Consider the following 21590-nt stretch of genomic DNA (forward strand, 5'->3'; position numbering starts at 1 on the left):
TTATTGTAGATAGTAGAAACAGCAGTAATTGACTCTGTATTTTCTACATAATACAGTAATATATGGCCAAATTTCTGTGAGGGCACCATGTTTCCGGATGGGTTCATCTTAACTGTTATTATAATCTGTCTTGGGAAGTCTGGTATTATTAAAATGGAATATATTGAAATTAAATGAAAGTAAAATTAAAACTCTCTTTTCATTAGGGCACATGGAATCACATCGCTTTATATCTTTTCTAGAGGTTTGCATTTTAGATACACAAATGGATTTTTCTGTTTTTTTAGCATGTTTCAGAGACAAGTGGTTTTGTAAGTGAAAATAATAAAGCTAAATACTTGGTTTCATGCAGAACTCTGTTTATTTAAACATAACTAAATAGGCTATAAGCCCCTAATGCAGTACATTGGTTTTCTTATATTTTTATTTCTCTTGTACTGACTTATACTGTGTCACAACTGAAAACTCTTTTCTTCTATCTTGTCAATAATAAAAGGAGCTTATTGTGAACACTATCCACTCTAAAAGGTTGTTTTGTAGCTGTACATGAGGAATTGTGATATATATTATTGGTGCATTTTTACCCCACATTTTCCCACATAAGTATTGTCATACAGGGAAAGATCAAAGGTCCATCATGCCCAGCATCCTGTTTCCAACAGTGGCCAATCCAGGTCACAAATACCCGGCAAGATCCCAAAAAAGTACAAAACATTTTATACTGCTTATCCCAGAAATAATGATTGTCCCCAAGTCCATTTAATAACGGTCTATGGACTTTTCCTTTAGGAAGCCGTCCAAACCTTTTTAAAACTCCGCTAAGCTAACCACCTTTACCACATTCTCTGGTAACGAATTCCAGAGTTTAATTACACGTTGAGTGAAGAAACTTTTTCTCAGATTCGTTTTAAATTGATTACATTGTAGCTTCATCGCATGCCCCCTAGTATTTTTGGAAAGCATGAACAGAAGCTTCACACCTACCCGTTCAACTCCACTCATTATTTTATAGACCTCTAACATATCTCCCCTCAGCCGCCTTTTCTCCAAGCTAAAGAGACCTAGCCGCTTTAACCTTTCCTCATAGGGAAGTCGTCCCATCCCCTTTATCATTTTCGTCGCCCTTCTCTGCACCTTTTCTAACTCCACTATTATCCTTTTTGAGATGTGGCGACAGGAATAGCACACAGTATTCGAGGTGCGTCGTACCATGGAGTGATACAAAGGCATTATAACATATTCATTTTTGTTTTCCATTACTTTCCTAATAATACATAACATTCTATTTGCTTTCTTAGCCGCAGCAGCACACTGAGCAGAAGGTTTCAACGTATCATCAACGACGACACCTAGATTCCTTTCTTGGTCCGTGATTCCTAACGTGAAACCATGCATCACTTTGCACTTGCTCACATTAAAAAGTCATCTGCCATTTAGACGCCCACTCTCCCAGTCTCGTAAGGCCCTCTTGTAATTTTTCACAATCCTCCCGCGATTTAACGACTTTGAATAACTTTGTGTCATCAGCAAATTTTAATTACCTCACTAGTTACTCCCATCTCTAGGTAATTTATAAATATGTTAAAAAGCAGCGGTCCCAGCACAGAGCCCTGGGGAACCCCACTAACTACCCTTCTCCATTGAGAATACTGACCATTTAACCCTACTCTCTGTTTTCTATCTTTTAACCAGTTTTTAATCCACAATAGAACAGTACCTCCTATCCCATGACTCTCCAATTTCCTCTGGAGTCTTTCATGAGGTACTTTGTCAAACGCCTTCTGAAAATCCAGATATACAATATCAACCCGCTCACCTTTATCCACATTGGTGAGGCAAGATTCCCCTTCACTAAATCCATGTTGACTTTGTCTCCTCGGTCATCTAGCGGTCCAATTGATTCTTTTGCTGGCTTCCTGCTTTTAATATACCTAAAAACTTTTTTACTTTGTGTTTTTGCCTCCAACGCAATCTTTTTTCGAAGTCCCTCTTAGCTTTCCTTATCAGCGCTTTGCATTTGACTTGACATTCCTTATGCCGTTTCTTATTATTTTCAGTTGGTTTCTTCTTCCATTTTCTGAAGGATTTTCTTTTAGCTGTAATAGCTTCCTTCACCTCACTATTTAACCACGCTGGCTTACATTAAGTCAAGAGAATACAATTCAATATAGAGATGGCACAGAAATAGAATGTGACAGGAGGGGAAGGTACATGGGATGACACGGGCAAAGGACTGGGGTGAAGAGCCAACAAGTGGTAGACCGTTAAACAGTGGAGTAAGTCAGGGGAAGCCTTGGCGAATAAGAAGGTCTTTAAGGACTTCTTGAACTGCTGATGGTCGACAAGCTCCTTAAGCAGTCGTGGCAGGACTGTTCCTAGTCATGCATCCAAAGGTTATATAATCACATTAAGAAAGCCAGTTTAACGTATTACTGGAACATAACCACAAAGGCATGGTATGGTCATACTTTCAATATGATAATACTAGAGACCAGCTAAGGAACAGGTTACTTTGAGTTGGTCTTCACTGGACCAAACTTGTTTTCCTTGTGCCATCACCATCCAGTTGGATAGGCAGTGCCTTAAGATGTGGAGAATAAAGAATTTTTTTTTTTTAATTTGACATTTATATCCCACATTATCCCAAGCAAACTCGGGTTCAGTTTGGCTTACATTTTGAAATACAGTAACATCATGGGAGCAAGTTGATGGATATGTCTGAAACATTTAACAAAGTTGAGATTAGAATATATACCCAATTAGACATTTAAAAGTCTGTCACTTAATGTCGCATGTTCACAAATCATAGCCATGAGTATAGACAGTTATTTAAACCAGGCATCCATACACACACTGCAAAAGTAAACAACAGCTTCGAGGACATCCAAAATTTATTTTTTATTTTCAATCTTCCAAAATTCCAGACAGATGTACAAATCAGTAGGACCCAAAGCAGTCCAAAACAAATAAAGGGCTCCTTTTACAAAGCAATGGTACTGATCCCCCCCCCCCCCCCCCCGGCGCGGTAAATGCAAGCAAGCCAGAGGAATTGAATGGGCTTTGTTGCATTTGCCATGTGGGAATCATTACCGCAGTCAGACACAACACAGTTTATAACTAATTGTTCAACCATCCTTAGGTTTCAACTTTGGATTTAAAAATCTATACCATGTGCATGTAAGGATAAACAAATTAAAACCATCAAAGTTTTAAGCAAATGCCCTAAATATGTAATACTTGGTAGCAATAATGAAACATAGATAGGATATTCACATAGCAGGCAGCCAACAGATTCATTTTCCAATGAAAATAATTAACTTTGTATGAACTTGGTGGCTAATAGTGTGCTGCTTGCATTTACATCCAAACAGATTTTAAGTACACATAAATATAAACAACAGAACTGGCACATTTAGACTGACTCTAGACTTCTGCAGGAAGTAGTGCTTCCCTAATTATTCAATACTTCTCTGTTAAATAGTGCATTTTTATAACATACCACTGCATTCCACAAAACAAAAGGGAGCAAGCTCCTACATACCATCTTTCACTTTTGATCTAGGCATAGGAAAAAAAAAAGGATTTTAAATGCGCCCAGGTTTCATCCTAATTAAAGTTAAAAAAAAAAACATTTGTAGTTAAAAAATAAAAACTGTAAATGCTGTTCTCAGAACATGGTGTGTTTTGGTGGCTCTTCAGTAGGTGATAAAATCTCCGCATGAATACATGTGCTAGGGTGTCCCTATACAGTCATTTGAAATGACACACTGATTACGATTCAGAAATAATTACTACTCTAACTGATGCAAGATTCTTCCTCTGTGTACATCCGGCATATTGCTAACTATAAACTGAGATAAAACAACAATGAACGAAAACGTGGATACAGCGGCTGATTGTTTTGTTCTGACCAATATGGAAGTACAGGAGGGTCGGCATCACCCTTTTGACATCATGTCATCTTGTCATTAAACCTCCCTGGACGTATGGGCACTACCATCTTGGAAATAGGGTATGGCTTGGGCATAGTTATGACATCACTTCCTGCAACATAAAAGGGGCAGGGTTTAGGGAGGAGTTATAAAGTTACTTTTGGTGATGTCATAAAAAGGGGTGGGGTGTGGACAGAAGCATGGCTTCGGCAGAGAGAAGGTAGGCTGTAGGTGTGGCTAAGGCAGATCCTCAATCTGATTGGGTGGCGCAAAAAGAAGTGGCTGTGGCACTTGTCAAAATTAATTGTTCAAATAAGGTTTGAGAAAAGAGGGTGAATATTACTACTGGCATAAATTTCAATGGGGAAGTTTTCCAAATTATTTGCATACTGTTATTCTCAAATATAAAATACATTTATATTTTGAAGGCCTAGCCAAACTAGGCGCACAATACACCTCCCTCATAACTGTATGTGCCTCTTTGACATGTAGTGAGATTTACATATAAATCTGAATTTTGCACAGATACTGTACACCTAACCCTTCTAAAATCACTTCTTATGCTGCTGAATATAAGAAATAGTTGCAAGTCTTCTCTCTTTCTATCAAGTCACTCAACATCTTGCTTTGTGAAAGAGCACAATGATGATGCATAAATTTATTAATAAATAAGACTAAAATTGATTTTACCTCAAATGTATGTCCTTTATTGCCTGAGGATTGGTGTGAAGCATTCTAGCACTCCACAGAGGATCTCCCTTGAGAAAAATGGAATCATTAAAAGAAGTCAGACATTTTTAAACGCTTTTGTGTTACTTGTAGAGGCACTCAAAAACTAAACATGTAGAAGATAAAGTAAAAAAAAAAAAAGTGGTTTAAAAGAGAGCCCTGATATTCCTCTTCACATTGACTGCTTTTTAGTTTCTGTGTGCCTGCAGATATTTTAAATCTTAAATCTCCTCTGGTAGTGTGAGATCTTTTACCATGGCACTTTATCTGGGAAACAAAGAGCCACTACAGCATAGGGGCCAGCTCTGTGGGTGCTCAAGCACCTCCAATATTAAGCAAACTCCTTGAAAGTGTTCAAGAAGAGGTAATTTCTATTGGGATTAGAACCCCCGATGATTTTGAAAAGTTGGCTCCAACACAGACACACACGGTCTGCTCTGTGTTATTCACATTACTGGCATGTAAAAAAAAGTTACTTACCTGTAGCAAGTATTCTCTGAGGACAGCAGGTCAATTATTCTCACATGTGGGTGACATCATCCACAGAGCCCAATGCAGAAACACAGCCCATAGTATCTCTTTAAGGCCTTAAGGCAGCATCCCCACCACTCATGCAAGGGTTATTTCCCGCCCAACTCACAAGTGCGGGACCATTACAATAACATAGCTAAAAACTAAATTCAAGTCACAGGGAAGTTGGGAAGGTATGTGAGAATAATTGGCCTGCTGCCCTCAGAGAATACCTGCTATGGGTAAGAAACTTTGCTTTCTCAGAGGATAAGGGGGCCATATAATGCTCACATGTGTGAATCCTTAGCTACCAGGCTCACTGAAAGCAACAACATTAGGACAATAGGGACTCGTAATGGCGAGGCCAAGTAGACCAATTAACCTAAAACTATATACACACTGGTTGTGAAGGTGCAGCTTGGAACAGAACAAAATTGGCCTATTAGAATGGAGTTGGATTCTAGACCTCAAACAATTCTGCAGGACTGTATGACCAAACCAGCTGTCCTGTCAAGTGTTCTGCTCACAGCAGTAGAGAAATGTGAATGTGTGGACTGAAAATCACGTTGTAGCCTTGCAAATCTGTTTAATGGAGGCTGATCTCAAGTGTGCTACCAAGGCAGACACTACGAACCATGACGTGGCCCTAATTGAAAGAAATGCAGTTTGCTAGCCAATTGGAAAGAGTATGTTTACCAATGGCTAACCCCATCCTGTTGGGCTCAAAACAAACAAAACGTTGAGTGGACTGTCTATAGGGTTTGGTCGTGCAAGGTAGAAGGCCAAGGCTCGCTTGTAGTCCAAGGTGTCTAGTGCAATTTTGCCAGAATGGGCACAAGGTCTGGGGAAGAAAGTTGGCAGGATGACTGACTGGATAAAATGGAACTCCGATACCACCTTAGGAAGGAACATAGGGTGAGTTCGGAGAACTACTCTGTTATAATGAAACTTTGTCTAAGGTGGATCTGCTACTAGGGCTTGAAGCTCACTGACCCTGCGCACTGAAGTAACTGCCACCAAAAACAAGACCTTCCTGGTCAAGAATCCAGTGGTTCAAAAGGAGTTTTAGCAGCTTGACAAGGACAACGTTGAAGTCCCATTGGAGGTCTGACAGGGGCTTTGAAAAAAAACAAACCTCGCATAAAATCAAAGTACTAGAGGCCATTCAGAGATGGGCTTACCTTCCACGTGATGGTGTAAGCACTAAATGCACTGAGGTGAACCCTTACAGAGCTAGTTTTGAGATCAGACGCAAAGAGATGCAGAAGATATTCAAGCAGGCTCTGTGTAGGGTAAGAAAGAGGATCTAGGGCCCTGCCCTCACACCAGATGGCAAAATGTCTCCATTTGAAAGTATAACACTTCTTAGTAGAATCTTTCCTGGAAACCATCAAGAACCTGGAGACACCCTCCGGGAGATTCAAGGATGCAAATTCTACATTCTCAATACCCAGGCCATGAATGCCCGAGACTAGAAGTTGGGATGCAGAAGAGATCACTTGTTCTGCTTAATGAGTGCAGTCTCCTTGGCTCTTCAGAGGATAACTTCAGAAAAAGTGGGAACCATATCTGACTGGGGTGATCAAGATTATGGTTCCCTGGTTTTACTTAAATTTCAGCAGAGTCTTCCCAGTTAGAGGAATGGGAGGATACACATACAGAGGACCTGTCCCCCAATGATGGGGAAAGGCATCCATTGCTAATCTGTAGTGTGACCTGAGTCTGGAGCAGTACTGAGGGACCTTGTGATTGCAATGAGTAGCACAGAGATCCACTGAGGGAGTGCCCTACTCTCAGAAAATCTCAAGGGCAACGCCCATGCTGAAAGGCCACTTGTGAGGTTGCATTATCCTGCTCAGTCTGTTGGCCAGTCAGTTGAGTTTTACTGGCAAGTACATGGCTCTGAGAACTATACTGTGCTGGATGACCCAGTTTCACATTGCGAGGCTTTATGACATAGAGGACATAATACATCAAAACCTGATTGTCTGTTTGAATGAGTACAATTTGGTTGCAACTGATCTCTGAAAACCTTTAGAGCATTCCAAATTACTCAGAGCTCCAGGAGGTTGATCTGTATAATCGTTTCCCAGGCTGACCATTGACCTCAACTTTGAAGACAATCTAAATGAGCACCACACCCCTGGCTGGATGCATTTGTCGCCAGCACCCTCTATGGAGGAGGAATTTGGAATGGTAGTCTCAAGGTCAAACTGGACCAAATTGTCCACCAGAGGAGGGCTAGAGCCAAATCTGGGGTTACTTGGATGACATCTGCTAGGTTCCCATGGCCTGAGATCACTGGGAAGATAGGGTTCACTAAGTGGATTGCATATGGAGATATGCCTTGGGAGTATCATGTACAGTGGAAGCCATGTGGCCCAACATCCTCAAAATCTGCAGAGCTGTGACCTCCTGGCAGCTGCAAACCTGAGCAACAATGGCAACCAGAGTGTCCGTCCATGCCGGAGGAAGAAAGGCTCGTGTTCGAACAGTGTCTGGCAGGCCTCCAATGAACTCTGCTGAAATGGTGGTAGATGGGACTTGGGGTAGTTGATAATGAAACCTAATAGCTCCAGCAGCCAAACAGTTCTCCACTTGGACTCCTGAGCACCCTCATTTGATGTGCTCTTTACTAACCACTCATTCAGGTACGCAAATACATGAATTCCCAGTCTATGTAGCAACACTGTGACTACTGTTAGACATTTGGTAAATAGCTTGGGAGTTCACACAAGGCCAAACGTCAGAACACAATACTGAAATTGAAGTGTCCACACCCGGAATCATAGATATTTCCTGTGGCTGGCAGTATCATAATATGAGTATAGGCATCTTTTAAGTCCAGAGAGCATAGCCAGTCTTGTTCTTGAATCATGAGGAGAAGCAAGGTTAGGGAAACCATTCTGATATTTTCTTTGACCAGATATTTTTCAGGGTCCTTAGGTCTAGGATGGGACGTATCCCTTCCGCCTTCTTTGGCACAAGTACGTAACTTGAACATAATCCCTCCCCTTCTTCCCCTGGTGAAACGGGTTCAACTGCATGAGTCTCCAGAAGGGTGGAGAGTTTCTCTACAAGTACCTCCCTGTGAGAAGAGCTGAGCTAAGTTGCTCTTAGGGGGCAATTTGATGGTTTCTTTTGCCAATGTAGAGTGTAACCGAGATGGATTATTTGAAGAACTTACCGGTCAGAGGTTACAAGGAGCCATCTGGCTTGGAAAAAAAACAAAGTCTCCCTCCTGCCGGAAGGTTGTCCAGAATGGTTACTTTGATGGCGGCTATGCTTTCTTCAAGCCAGTCAAAAGCTCACCTTCTGCTTCGACTGAGGAGTTGGTTAGGTCTTTTGCACACACTGTTGATGAGAACGAGCACACTGGAGCTGAGAAGGTGGAGTGGGATGAGAAGGAGTGTACTTCCGCCTTTGACAGCAGTAGGGTCCTCACTTCGACTTGACAGAAAATCTCCTGGAGGTGGAGGGCGCAGAAAGTGTCCACTGGGAGAGGGTATCGATGGTATCAGTATGCTTTTTGATAACATCAGTAACCTCTGTCACGGTCAAACCATGACTCCTCAGCTGTGAATTTGACAGACCGCTCTCTTGCTTCTCATCAACACTGCCTCAAACTCATTGTCCCACATCACAGCCGGACATGCTGGACACTTCGCAGAAGTTGTAGGGCGGGTGCAGGACGATGACGTCACACCTTGAAACGCATTTAACCTCCTCCTGGACCTACAGCGGGGCCTTTACGTCTCATCGCTCCTGTTCTGGCAACGCTTTGGTTCCTGAAGATGCCTTGTCTTTGCAATGCCTCTTGGCTCCTGCAGACGCCCTTGCCTTGCTGACGCTCCTGACTCCTACCTCGCTCCTCTCTTTGATGATGCTCTTGTCCTGGTTAACGCCTTCCAGGATCTGTGTGACTGGATTTCAGCATGCCTTTCAGCTTCTGTGTGTGTGTGGGTTCCAGTAACGCCGTCCAGCTTCTGTGTGAGAGGGCTCCAGTAACGCCTTCCAGCATCTGTGTGAGTGGGTTCCAGTACGCTTTTCAGCTTCTGTGTGCGTGGGTTCCAGTATCTGTGTGAGTGGGTTCCAGTACGCTTTTCAGCTTCTGTGTGCGTGGGTTCCAGTACACTTTTCAGCTTCTGTGTGCGCAAGTTTCAGTAATGCCTTCCAGCATCTGTGTGAGTGGGTTCCAGTAACGCCTTCCAGCGTCTGTGCGAGTGTGTTCCAGTACGCTTTTCAGCTTCTGTGTGCGTGGGTTCCAGTACGCTTTTCAGCTTCTGTGTGCGTGGGTTCCAGTATGCTTTTCAGCTTCTGTGTGCGTGGGTTCCAGTATGCTTTTCAGCTTCTGTGTGCGTGGGTTCCAGTACGCTTTTCAGCTTCTGTGTGCGTGGGTTCCAGTACGTTTTTCAGCTTCTGTGTGCGTGGGTTCCAGTACGCTTTTCAGCTTCTGTGTGCGTGGGTTCCAGTAATGCCTTCCAGCATCTGTGTGAGTGGGTTCCAGTAATGACTTCCAGCATCTGTGCGCGTGGGTTCCGATAACGCCTTCAAGCATCTGTGAGTGGGTTCCAGTAACACCTTCCAGCATCTGGATGAGTGGGTTCCAGTACGCTTTTTAGCTTTTGTGACGCATGTGTTTTCTGTGAACATATATATTTTATTTTTTATGAGTGCTCAGTGAAACCTGTTGCAGAGGCTGAACTATTTGGAAGCAACATACCATGCAAACATCATTGCACTCTCAGCCCTCCCTACCTCCTTCAAAACTATAGAAGCTAATATGTTGTAATCTATACAAATTTCTTTAAGAATACCATGCACTGTCAGTGTTAATGCAAAAAACCTCCAAACACTTAGCTTCGGGCTGGATCTTTTTTTCTTTTTGTTCCATGCAGCCTCTGTCAACAGTTTGTGTTCTTACACCGTGTGATTTAAAACCATGCTGTATCAGCAACTCAGAATGTGTTTCAATTTTCTCTCTCTTAATCTTTGTTCTCAACACATTCTCACTCTGGGCGTCTTCAGGAGAACGTAGTCCTATCGAACCTGATTCCCGCTATTTCTGAACATATACTCCCTGTGAGACATAAGCGATACATAATGTAGGTGTTACTTGCTCTCTTATATTGTTCTCAATACACAAAATTGCTTCTCACTGTTGAGGTTCCATAAGCCCTCTTAACTCTGACTTAACCTCCAAACTTCTTTATTATATATGCAGGGCTTACCTGTTGAGTGGACCATCTGACTCTTCCGAGGTATACCAGCCAAAAAACGCTAGCGCCTGCGCATAATTTAAAAGGTGATACTAATGACGTATACTGCCCGTCGTCCATGAAGCCATTCTATTTCTCTATTTAGGCCACTAGGGGCAACCGTGTCCCATTGGAATATAAGGCGCTGTTCTTCATGTTTTAACTTACTAGCTATATGACCTCCGTTGGTTGTTGTTAGACATTTAAGAACTACATATTTCAAATCAGAAATGGTATGTTGTTTGTTGACCCAATGTTCTACTAGCGGGGCTTCTCTTTTTTTGCAATCTCAGATTACTGATATGTTCTGCTATCCGCTGCTATATCTTCCTAGTAGTGTATCCTATGTACCACTTTATGGGACAAACTATCCCATATACCACCTGACTAGATTCACAATTAGTTGTCATATTCAGATGAAATGGACGTCCCGTTTTAGGATGAATCACCTGGTCTGTTTGCCATGCATATTTACAATAAACACAGTGTGTGCACGGATTATGGCCCCTACTAGAGCCTTCTTCTGTTGTTATATGGGCATGTTTATATGATCTTAATTTCTCTCCCATATTCTGACTCCCAGTGTTAGCAAACAAAGGGTAGTCATTAATCTTTAATAAAGACAACATCGGCCAATGTTTTCTTATGATCCCTTGAACCAAAGCAGTTCTTTCCGAGAATGGTAAAATACATGTCATCTTATCCTGTTTAGTCTCTGCATGTTCTTCCCGCGGAGTTAGTAGCCACTGTTGGTGCGTATTAGACGCCCGCTTGCACAAGTTCTTTAACATTTTTGGAAGGTAGCCCCGTTGCCTAAATCTCTTATACATCCGTTTGGCATCCAAATCAAAGTGGTCCTTAGACCCACATAACTTTCTGATGCGTAAAAACTGTCCTGCAGGGATGCCCTTTTTAACTGATCTAAGCCGAAAACTCCTGTAATGTAATATGGAGTTTGTATCAGTTGGTTTTCTATATACACTTTAGTCTGAAACCTGGTATCCTCTATCGTGATGTTGACATCCAAGTAGTTGAGTGATTTCCCACCTATGTTAGACTCGAATGCAATATTACTGTCACAACTATTAATATATATTAGAAATTCTTGTAAATTAGTGTTGTTCCCTGTCCATACTAAAAAAACATCATCTATAAATCTTTTCCACATTTTTATCTGGGGCATGAATCTGCTCTTGTACACATAGCATGCCTCGAAATGATGGGGAATTTTTGTATACAGAGATATCACGTCCATTGACAACAGAATTACCTTGTTTTCCTGTATTTCCATTTGAACATACTGATCAAATGAGCTGAGTCCCTCACATACGATGGTATTTTTTTAATGCATGACTGCAAATAATAGTCAAGAAATTGGGATAAAGGTTCATTTAAAGAATCCCTACTGGATACAATCGGACGTCCTGGTGGATTAACAATGGTCTTGTGGATCTTAGGCACAAAGTAAATCCTTGGGATCAAGGGGTGTTTGTTGAATAAATATTTAAACTGTTTGATGGTAATAATGCCCTGATTTGCTGCTTGTACTAGCATGTGATATATCTTCTCTTGGTTCTCCCTGGTGGGGTCCTGTTCCAACTGTTGGTAATAACGAGTATCACTTAACTGTCTCAGTGTCTCTTCATGACAGAGGTCCATGTCTTGCACAACTACCCCCCTCCCTTATCTGCTCTGTGGATGATGATAGTTTCATCTTGACTTAATTCCTCTAGTGCCTTTATTTGTTCTCGATTCAAATTTTTTTGAGCAAAAATTTTTTTTCTTTTCCATTTGATCTAAATCATGAAGGACTAATCGAGAGAACACTTCTACAACTACATCCGGAGGTCCTGGAGGCAACCAGGTGGATAGAAGCTTATGAGTGGACATAAAAGTTTTATATGGTGCCTCCTCGATATTAGGGTCAGGGGTAGCAGTGCATCTCTGTTGATCGAAAAAGGCTCGTAATTTCAATTTTTTAAAAAAATCGATGTAAACAGCATCTCATGGCAAAAGCATCATATCGGTTGGTGGGGACATAGGACACAAAAATACAGACTGTTGACAGAGGCTGCATGGAACAAAAAGAAAAAAAGATCCAGCCCGAAGCTAAGTGTTTGGAGGTTTTTTGGATTAACACTGACAGTGCATGGTATTCTTAAAGAAATTTGTATAGATTACAACATATTAGCTTCTATAGTTTTGAAGGAGGTAGGGAGGGCTGAGAGTGCAATGATGTTTGCATGGTATGTTGCTTCCAAATAGTCCAGCCTCTGCAACAGGTTTCACTGAGCACTCATAAAAAATAATATATATATATATATGTTCACAGAAAACACATGTGTCACAGCAAATTAAAAAAACAAAAAAATATATACACATAGTATAACAGTTTCTTAAAGTATTTAAACAATTCTGTAAGATCCAAATACCATAACAAACTTCCACTCCACCTGCGTTCTTATAAACCATAAAGCTGTATGTCTCTGTTGATCACCTCACCCCTCACCTATCCACACCCATCCTGTTAGAATATCAATGATATGCTTTGATGTCCCCATGCATACCTCCGACCCACCCCCATCCTCCCACCCTGTCAGACTGTCATAGTAATGCTTGAATGTTTTCACTTATATACACTGTCAGCTAGCACATTTATTTCCGATCTGACTAAGAAGGACAACCTTTGAAAGCTAATCAAGAAATGTATTAAGTTATGTACAATAAAAAAGGTATCATCTTATTTTCTTTTCCATGTTTTATTTTGTTTGATTTCTATTGATAACCTTATGTAACTAGTGAACTTACATTTTCTATATAAAAAACTACACTTAATATTATCCATATAACAATAACCAAATTGGAAAAAAAATTGGGGTAGAAAAAAGCCTCAGAATATAAAGGATCATATTGTTAAAAAGGTTGTAATTAATTCAATTATTGGCTTAAAAATCCTCCCCGTATTTAGAATATATAGATTTTTTTTAACGTGGAATGGAGCTAAGGTGGTAAGGAAATAGGAAGATCCCGGGAGAATAATCCTCAGCTTTAACTACATTAGCTGTCTTCTTCTAAAAACATTTATTTTGGAAGATATATGTAAAATGTCCACATGTATTTTAAAGGTTTTTAAATCGAATCCGGGAGGATCCCGCTGTATCCGTTTTTTTTTTACCTTTTGCCAGTTTTTTTCTAGATATTTTCCACATAAAATACTTCAAATTTTTTTCTATATACTCTAAATAAATACGTGTATTTTTAAAGCTGATTATTTAACTTATTACGACCTTCTGAGCAACATGGCAGTTCAGTTTAGCTCTGAGGTTAATCTTTCTCTACAACAGAAAAATAAATTTCACATTTCTCAGTACCTGGATTAGAAAACCTGCTGCCTCTAATTCGGTTGATAAACCACCATCTAATATTTTCACGTCTTCCATTGCTGTCTCTTCGTAGTTCTGTGGATAGTTTTAAGAAGAGACACTAAGCCCTGCAGTTTTGCACTGATAGCTTATGATGCACCGTTCTCCCTCCAGCACCAGCGAATCGGCGATTCCCATAGTCAGCCATCTGCTAGCGTGCGTCGACTCGTCAGTCCCGCCTACTCTACAACTTCCTGTTTTCAGCAAAGGTGGGACGCCCGCCTGAGGAGAGGCCCTGGCGACGCACGCTGTGTCAGATGGCTGACCATGGGGATCGCCGGTGCTGGAGGGAGAACGGCGCTTCAGGGGCAGGGCAGACCACGCGGACGGGGAGAGCGGGCAGATGAGAGGGAGAAAGCGCTGCCTAAGACCAGAGTGAACCTATCTAGTTCACTATAAGCAAGGTAAGGAAGCCAACTTGTAATGTTTCCACTTTCCAGCCCCCCTCCTCCCCTGCGCAGCCGTCATTTCAGTTCACTCAAAGCAAAGCAAGCAAACTTACTGGTGCTGCATCCACCTTGTCATTCTTTCTTTATTGTTGCTCCATCTTAAAAGGTGGAAGACAAAAGAAGTAACAATTGAATATCACTAAAACAGCTTCAAAAATTTTTGTAGCCGGTAGAAACTGCAATTATAAATTCTATAGTTTGTGCTCATTTTTTTTCACTGTTATATATAGATGTCAAGATTTCAGTGAGGCTATCCTGTTTCCTGATGGGTGCATCAGCATCTTAACTGTAATTTGCCTTTGGTTTGGAAGCCTGGTGTTATAAAGATGGTATAATATACTGAAATTAAATGGAAGTAGAAGTAAACTCTCCTTTCATTGGAGCACGTGGAATCACATCTTCATCTGTTTTGTAGAGGTTTACCTTTTAGATACAGTTTGAAGTCAGAATGATTGAATATTTTAACACCCAACAGAAAGGACTTAACAAGGACCTGGGGTTCCTAGCCCATTATAAACCATAAAGCTGTATGTCTCTGTTGATCACCCCACCCCTCACCTACCCACACCCATCCTGTTAGAATATCAATGATATGCTTTGATGTCCCCATGCATTCCTCCTACCCACCCCCATCCTCCCACCCTGTCAGACTGTCATAGTAATGCTTGAATGTTTTCACTTATATACACTGTCAGCTAGCACATTTGCTTATTTCCGATCTGATGAAGAAGGGCAACCTTCGAAAGCTAATCAAGAAATGTATTAAGTTATGTCCAATAAAAAAGGTATCATCTTATTTTCTTTTCCATGTTTTATTTTGTTTGATTTCTATTGATAACCTTTTAGATACAGAAAGGGATTATTCTGTTTTGAAGGTGTTTCAGGGGCAAGTAGTTTTATAAGTCAAAATAAAAATAAATATTTTGTTTCATGCAGATCTCTTTTGTTTAAACATAAATGGGCTATAAGCCCTTAATTCAATCCACTGGTTTTCTTATATTTTGTTCATGTGATGACTTATATTGTGCCAAAACTGAGAACTCTTTTTTTCTCCGAGGACAAGCAGGCTGCTTGTTCTCACGACTGGGTGACGTCCGCGGCAGCCCCCACCAACCGGAAAAAGCTTCGCGGGACGGTCGGCACGCAGGGCACGCCCACCGCGCATGCGCAGCCGTCTTCCCGCCCGTGCGCGACCGCTCCCGCCAGTTCCTTTTTTTCCGCGCCTGGAGAGAGTCGTGCTTTGCCGCTCTCTCTGTTTCAGCCGCCGGATTTTCGATCGCGTTTACGCGGATCGTCGCTTTTCTTTTTCTACTCTTGTTTTTGGGTTATCGCCGGTTTCCCTTTCAAAAAAAAAAAAAAAACCTGAGCGTGTGGAGCACGCGCTCCCCTTTTCCCTTGCTTCCAGCGGGGACGCCGCGTTGCGGCCTAGTGGCCGCTCGGTCGTTTCTTTTTTCGAGGTGTGATTCCAGCCACCATTGACGACTTTGACTTCGCCGACGCGATTTTTCCGTCGATGTCCTCGAAGGTCCCGAGTGGATTTAAAAAGTGTGGTCGCTGCGGCCGGCCGATCTCGCAGACCGACACCCACGCTTGGTGCCTCCAGTGCCTCGGGCCGGAGCACAATATCAAGTCGTGTTCTCTGTGTCTCGGTCTCCGGAAACGGACTCAGGTTGCGAGGCAAGTTCTGCGGGACCGTCTTTTTGGAACTTGCGCCGGCCCCTCGACGTCGACCTCGACGGCATCGGTACCGACGCCCGGTCCTTCGGTACCGGTATCGATGCCCGAGACATCGGCACCGATGGCATCGACCCCAGGAGAACGGGTCCCGTCGGCCCGCCGGTCCTCCGGTGAGAGTGGAGGTGAGAGGCCGCGTGGGCAGTCGGCCCCGGTCACTCCCTCAGCTCGTGGGCCACGGGACCGAACCCTGTCTGACCCGGTACCTCGAGACCGAGGGGGATCGACCTTCTCCTCCTCCATGCCTTCCGGCGCCGGTGACGGGCATCGCAAGAAGGATAAGAAGCGTCGTCACCGGTCGCCCTCGGTGCATCCGGATATCGGAGAGGAGGCGACGCCGAAGCATACTCGTCGAGAGGAGAGGTCCCCGTCGGTTGTGGAGGTACCGACGCGTCGGGGTTCCGGCACCTCGGTGCCGTCTCCTGGCCCCCATCAGCTTCTGACGCCGACACCCCTACCGGCCCCACCGCCTTTCCCGGCAGCGGGCCTGGACGAGTGCCTCAGAGCCATCCTTCCGGGGATCCTGGAAGGGCTGATGCGCCAGGCTGTGCCGGCGCCGGGGGTGCTTGCGCCCTCGGCACCGATGTCTGTGGCGCCGGCGAGCTCTAGCCCGGCGCCGGGGCCGTCGACACCGCCGCCGCTTGCGGCGCCAGTCTCGACCGCCACGCAGGTGGAGTCCCCGTCGACGTCGATGGAGGGAGCTCCGTCCCCGCCGGCGCGGGAGTCCACCGCTCGACGACACCGAGACCCTGGTGCCTCGACGTCGAGCCGGGCCCGGTTCAGGACTCAGCTACATGAGCTTATGTCCGATACCGAGGATGAGGACTCGTGGGGGGAAGAGGAGGACCCTAGATATTTCTCCTCAGAGGAGTCTACGGGCCTTCCCTCGGACCCCACGCCTTCACCGGAGAGGAAGCTCTCACCTCCCGAGAGTCTCTCCTTTGCCTCCTTTGTGCGGGATATGTCTATTAGCATTCCCTTCCCCGTGGTCTCTGTGGAAGAGCCGAGGGCCGAGATGCTCGAGGTCCTCGACTATCCATCACCACCTAGAGAGTCCTCCACGGTGCCGCTGCACAATGTCCTCAAAGAGACACTGCTTCGGAACTGGGTGCGACAGTTAACTAACCCCACCATTCCCAAGAAAGCAGAGTCCCAATACAGGATCCACTCCGACCCAGAGTTAATGCGGCCCCAATTGCCCCATGACTCGGCGGTCGTGGATTCTGCTCTCAAGAGGGCACGGAGTTCGAGGGATACCGCCTCGGCGCCCCCGGGGCGGGAGTCTCGCACTCTGGACTCGTTTGGGAGGAAGGCCTACCAATCCTCCATGCTCGTGACCCGCATCCAGTCATACCTGCTCTATATGAGCATTCACATGCGGACCTATGTGCAACAACTGGCGGACCTGGTCGAGAAGCTCCCGCCGGAGCAGTCCAGGCCTTATCAGGAGGTGGTCAGGCAGCTGAAGGCGTGCAGAAAGTTCCTGTCCAGGGGTATCTATGACACCTGTGACGTGGTATCTCGTGCTGCGGCCCAAGGTATAGTGATGCGCAGGCTCTCATGGCTGCGTGCCTCTGACCTGGACAACTGCACCCAGCAGAGACTGGCCGACGTCCCTTGCCGGGGGGATAACATTTTCGGTGAGAAGGTCGAGCAGATGGTGGACCAACTGCACCAGCGGGAAACCGCCCTCGACAAACTCTCCCACCGGGCGCCTTCAGCATCCACCTCCACAGGTGGACGTTTTTCCCGGGCCCGGCAGGCTGCACCCTATTCTTTTGCAAAGCGTAGGTACAACCAGCCGGCCCGAAGGCCTCGTCAGGCACAGGGACAGCCCCAGCGCGCTCGTTCCCGTCAACAGCGTGCGCCTAAGCAGCCCCCTGCGCCTCCACAGCAAAAGCCAGGGACGGGCTTTTGACTGGATCCACGGGAACATAGCCGCCCTCAAAGTGTCCGTACCGGACGATCTGCCGGTCGGGGGGAGGTTAAAATTTTTTCACCAAAGGTGGCCTCTCATAACCTCCGACCAGTGGGTTCTCCAAATAGTGCGGTGCGGATACGCCCTGAATTTGGCCTCCCTGCCTCCAAATTGTCCTCCGGGAGCTCAATCCTTCAGCTCCCATCACAAGCAGGTACTTGCAGAGGAACTCTCCGCCCTTCTCAGCGCCAGTGCGGTCGAGCCCGTACCACCCGGGCAGGAAGGGCAGGGATTCTATTCCAGGTACTTCCTTGTGGAAAAGAAAACAGGGGGGATGCGTCCCATCCTAGACCTGAGAGGCCTGAACAAATTCCTGGTCAAAGAAAAGTTCAGGATGCTTTCCTTGGGCACCCTTCTGCCAATGATTCAGAAAAACGATTGGCTATGTTCCCTGGATTTAAAGGACGCATACACTCACATCCCGATACTGCCAGCTCACAGACAGTATCTCAGATTCCGCCTGGGCGCACGGCACTTTCAGTATTGTGTGCTACCCTTTGGGCTCGCCTCTGCCCCACGAGTGTTTACAAAGTGCCTCGTGGTGGTAGCGGCCTACCTACGCAAGCTGGGAGTGCACGTGTTCCCATATCTCGACGATTGGCTGGTCAAGAACACCTCGGAGGCGGGAGCCCTCCGGTCTATGCAGTGCACTACTCGACTTCTGGAGCTGCTGGGGTTTGTGATAAATTACCCAAAGTCCCATCTCCAGCCAACACAGTCTCTGGAATTCATAGGAGCTCTGCTGAATGCCCAGACGGCTCAGGCCTACCTTCCCGAAGCGAGGGCCACCAATCTCCTGGCCCTGGCCTCGCAGACCAGAGCGTCTCAGCAGGTCACAGCTCGGCAGATGTTGAGACTTCTGGGTCATATGGCCTCCACAGTTCATGTGACTCCCATGGCTCGTCTTCACATGAGATCTGCTCAATGGACCCTAGCTTCCCAGTGGTTCCAAGCCACCGGGAATCTAGAAGATGTCATCCGCCTCTCCACCAGTTGCCGCACTTCACTGCTCTGGTGGACCATTCGGACCAATTTGACCCTGGGACGTCCATTCCAAATTCCGCAGCCCACGAAAGTGCTGACGACGGATGCATCTCGCCTGGGGTGGGGAGCTCATGTCGATGGGCTTCACACCCAGGGTCTGTGGTCCCTCCAGGAAAAGGATCTGCAGATCAACCTCCTGGAGCTCCGAGCGATCTGGAACGCACTGAAGGCTTTCAGAGATCGGCTGTCCTACCAAATTATCCAAATTCGGACAGACAATCAGGTTGCAATGTATTACGTCAACAAGCAGGGGGGCACCGGTTCTCGCCCCCTGTGTCAGGAAGCCGTCGGGATGTGGCGTTGGGCGTGCCGGTTCGGCATGCTTCTCCAAGCCACGTACCTGGCAGGCGTAAACAACAGTCTGGCCGACAGACTGAGCAGAGTCATGCAACCGCACGAGTGGTCGCTCCATTCCAGAGTGGTACGCAAGATCTTCCGAGAGTGGGGAACCCCCTCGGTGGACCTTTTCGCCTCCCGGACCAACCACAAGCTGCCTCTGTTCTGTTCCAGACTTCAGACACACGGCAGGCTAGCGTCAGATGCCTTTCTCCTTCATTGGGGGACCGGCCTCCTGTATGCTTATCCTCCCATACCTTTGGTGGGGAAGACCTTACTGAAGCTCAAGCAAGACCGCGGCACCATGATTCTGATCGCGCCCTTTTGGCCTCGTCAGATCTGGTTTCCTCTTCTTCTGGAGTTGTCCTCCGAAGAACCGTGGAGATTGGAGTGTTTTCCGACTCTCATCTCGCAGAACGACGGAGCGTTGCTGCACCCCAACCTTCAATCCCTGGCTCTCACGGCCTGGATGTTGAGGGCGTAGACTTCGCTGCGTTGGGTTTGTCTGAGGGTGTCTCCCGTGTCTTGCTTGCCTCTAGGAAGGATTCCACTAAAAAGAGTTACTTTTTCAAGTGGAGGAGGTTTGTCGTTTGGTGTGAGAGCAAGGCCCTAGAACCTCGGTCTTGTCCTGCACAGAACCTGCTTGAATACCTTCTGCACTTATCAGAGTCTGGTCTCAAGACCAACTCAGTAAGGAATCACCTTAGTGCGATTAGTGCTTACCATTATCGTGTGGAAGGTAAAGCCATCTCTGGAGAGCCCTTAGTAGTTCGATTCATGAGAGGCTTGCTCTTGTCAAAGCCCCCTGTCAAGCCTCCCACAGTGTCATGGGATCTCAACGTCGTCCTCACCCAGCTGATGAAACCTCCTTTTGAGCCACTGAATACCTGCCATCTGAAGTACTTGACCTGGAAGGTCATTTTCTTGGTGGCAGTTACTTCAGCTCGTAGGGTCAGTGAGCTTCAAGCCCTAGTAGCTCACGCTCCATATACCAAATTTCATCATAACAGAGTAGTGCTCCGCACCCACCCAAAGTTCCTGCCGAAGGTGGTGTCGGAGTTCCATCTTAACCAGTCAATTGTCTTGCCAACATTCTTCCCCAGGCCGCATACCCGCCCTGCTGAACGTCAGTTGCACACATTGGACTGCAAGAGAGCATTGGCCTTCTACTTGGAGCGGACACAGCCCCACAGACAGTCCGCCCAATTGTTTATTTCTTTCGACCCTAACAGGCTAGGGGTCGCTGTCGGGAAACGCATCATCTCCAATTGGCTAGCAGATTGCATTTCCTTCACTTACGCCCAGGCTGGGCTGGCTCTTGAGGGTCATGTCACGGCTCATAGTGTTAGAGCCATGGCAGCGTCGGTGGCCCACTTGAAGTCAGCCACTATTGAAGAGATTTGCAAGGCTGCGACGTGGTCATCTGTCCACACATTCACATCACATTACTGCCTCCAGCAGGATACCCGACGCGACAGTCGGTTCGGGCAGTCGGTGCTGCAGAATCTGTTTGGGGTGTAAATCCAACTCCACCCTCCAGGACCCGAATTTATTCTGGTCAGGCTGCACTCTCAGTTAGTTGTTCTTCGTAGGTCAATTTTCTGTTGTACCCTCGCCGTTGCGAGGTTCAATTGACCTGGGTTCTTGTTTTGAGTGAGCCTGAGAGCTAGGGATACCCCAGTCGTGAGAACAAGCAGCCTGCTTGTCCTCGGAGAAAGTGAATGATACATACCTGTAGCAGGTGTTCTCCGAGGACAGCAGGCTGATTGTTCTCACCTACCCTCCCTCCTCCCCTTTGGAGTTGTGTGTTTCATCTTTTTTGCTAGTCATTCAACTGGCGGGAGCGGTCACGCACGGGCGGGAAGACGGCCGCGCATGCGCGGTGGGCGTGCCCTGCGTGCCGACCGTCCCGCGAAGCTTTTTCCGGTTGGTGGGGGCTGCCGCGGACGTCACCCAGTCGTGAGAACAATCAGCCTGCTGTCCTCGGAGAACACCTGCTACAGGTATGTATCATTCACTATCTCTATCTGGTCAATAATAAAAGGAACACTATCTGCCCTAAAAAGTTGTTTTGTGGCTCTACATGAGAAATTGTGATATTGAATAAATAAGTGTATGTTTGTGCCCCTAGTCATGCATTCTACGTTTATTTATATAATCATTTCAAGAAATCCAGTTAACTGTTTAACATTAGTGGA

The 21590-nt window shown here is 45.7% G+C and overlaps 2 protein-coding genes across 3 annotated transcripts in view; one reads left to right on the forward strand and one right to left on the reverse strand.

Annotated features, from left to right (window-relative positions):
* LOC115469055 (homocysteine S-methyltransferase 1-like) overlaps nucleotides 1-13991 on the reverse strand; it is a 56417-nt gene extending 42426 nt beyond the window's left edge. Inside the window, exons 1-2 of one of the 2 annotated variants that reach the window (XM_030201333.1) lie at nucleotides 13801-13991; nucleotides 4623-4690 (exon numbers count right to left, since the gene is read on the reverse strand). In XM_030201333.1, the coding sequence (XP_030057193.1) occupies nucleotides 4623-4690; nucleotides 13801-13869 (137 nt within the window). In that variant the 5' untranslated portion in view covers nucleotides 13870-13991. The remainder of the gene's footprint in view (nucleotides 1-4622; nucleotides 4691-13800) is intronic. The other variant, XM_030201334.1, reaches the window with a different exon arrangement.
* Nucleotides 13992-14075: 84 nt separating this feature from the next.
* The window catches only part of ERCC5 (ERCC excision repair 5, endonuclease), a 141425-nt gene continuing 133910 nt past the window's right edge, over nucleotides 14076-21590 (forward strand). Inside the window, exon 1 of the mRNA XM_030201331.1 lies at nucleotides 14076-14255. The gene's annotated coding sequence lies outside the window, so the exon portion shown is untranslated. The remainder of the gene's footprint in view (nucleotides 14256-21590) is intronic.

This window comes from Microcaecilia unicolor, chromosome 4 (assembly GCF_901765095.1).
Source record: "Microcaecilia unicolor chromosome 4, aMicUni1.1, whole genome shotgun sequence".
Lineage (NCBI taxonomy): Eukaryota > Metazoa > Chordata > Amphibia > Gymnophiona > Siphonopidae > Microcaecilia > Microcaecilia unicolor.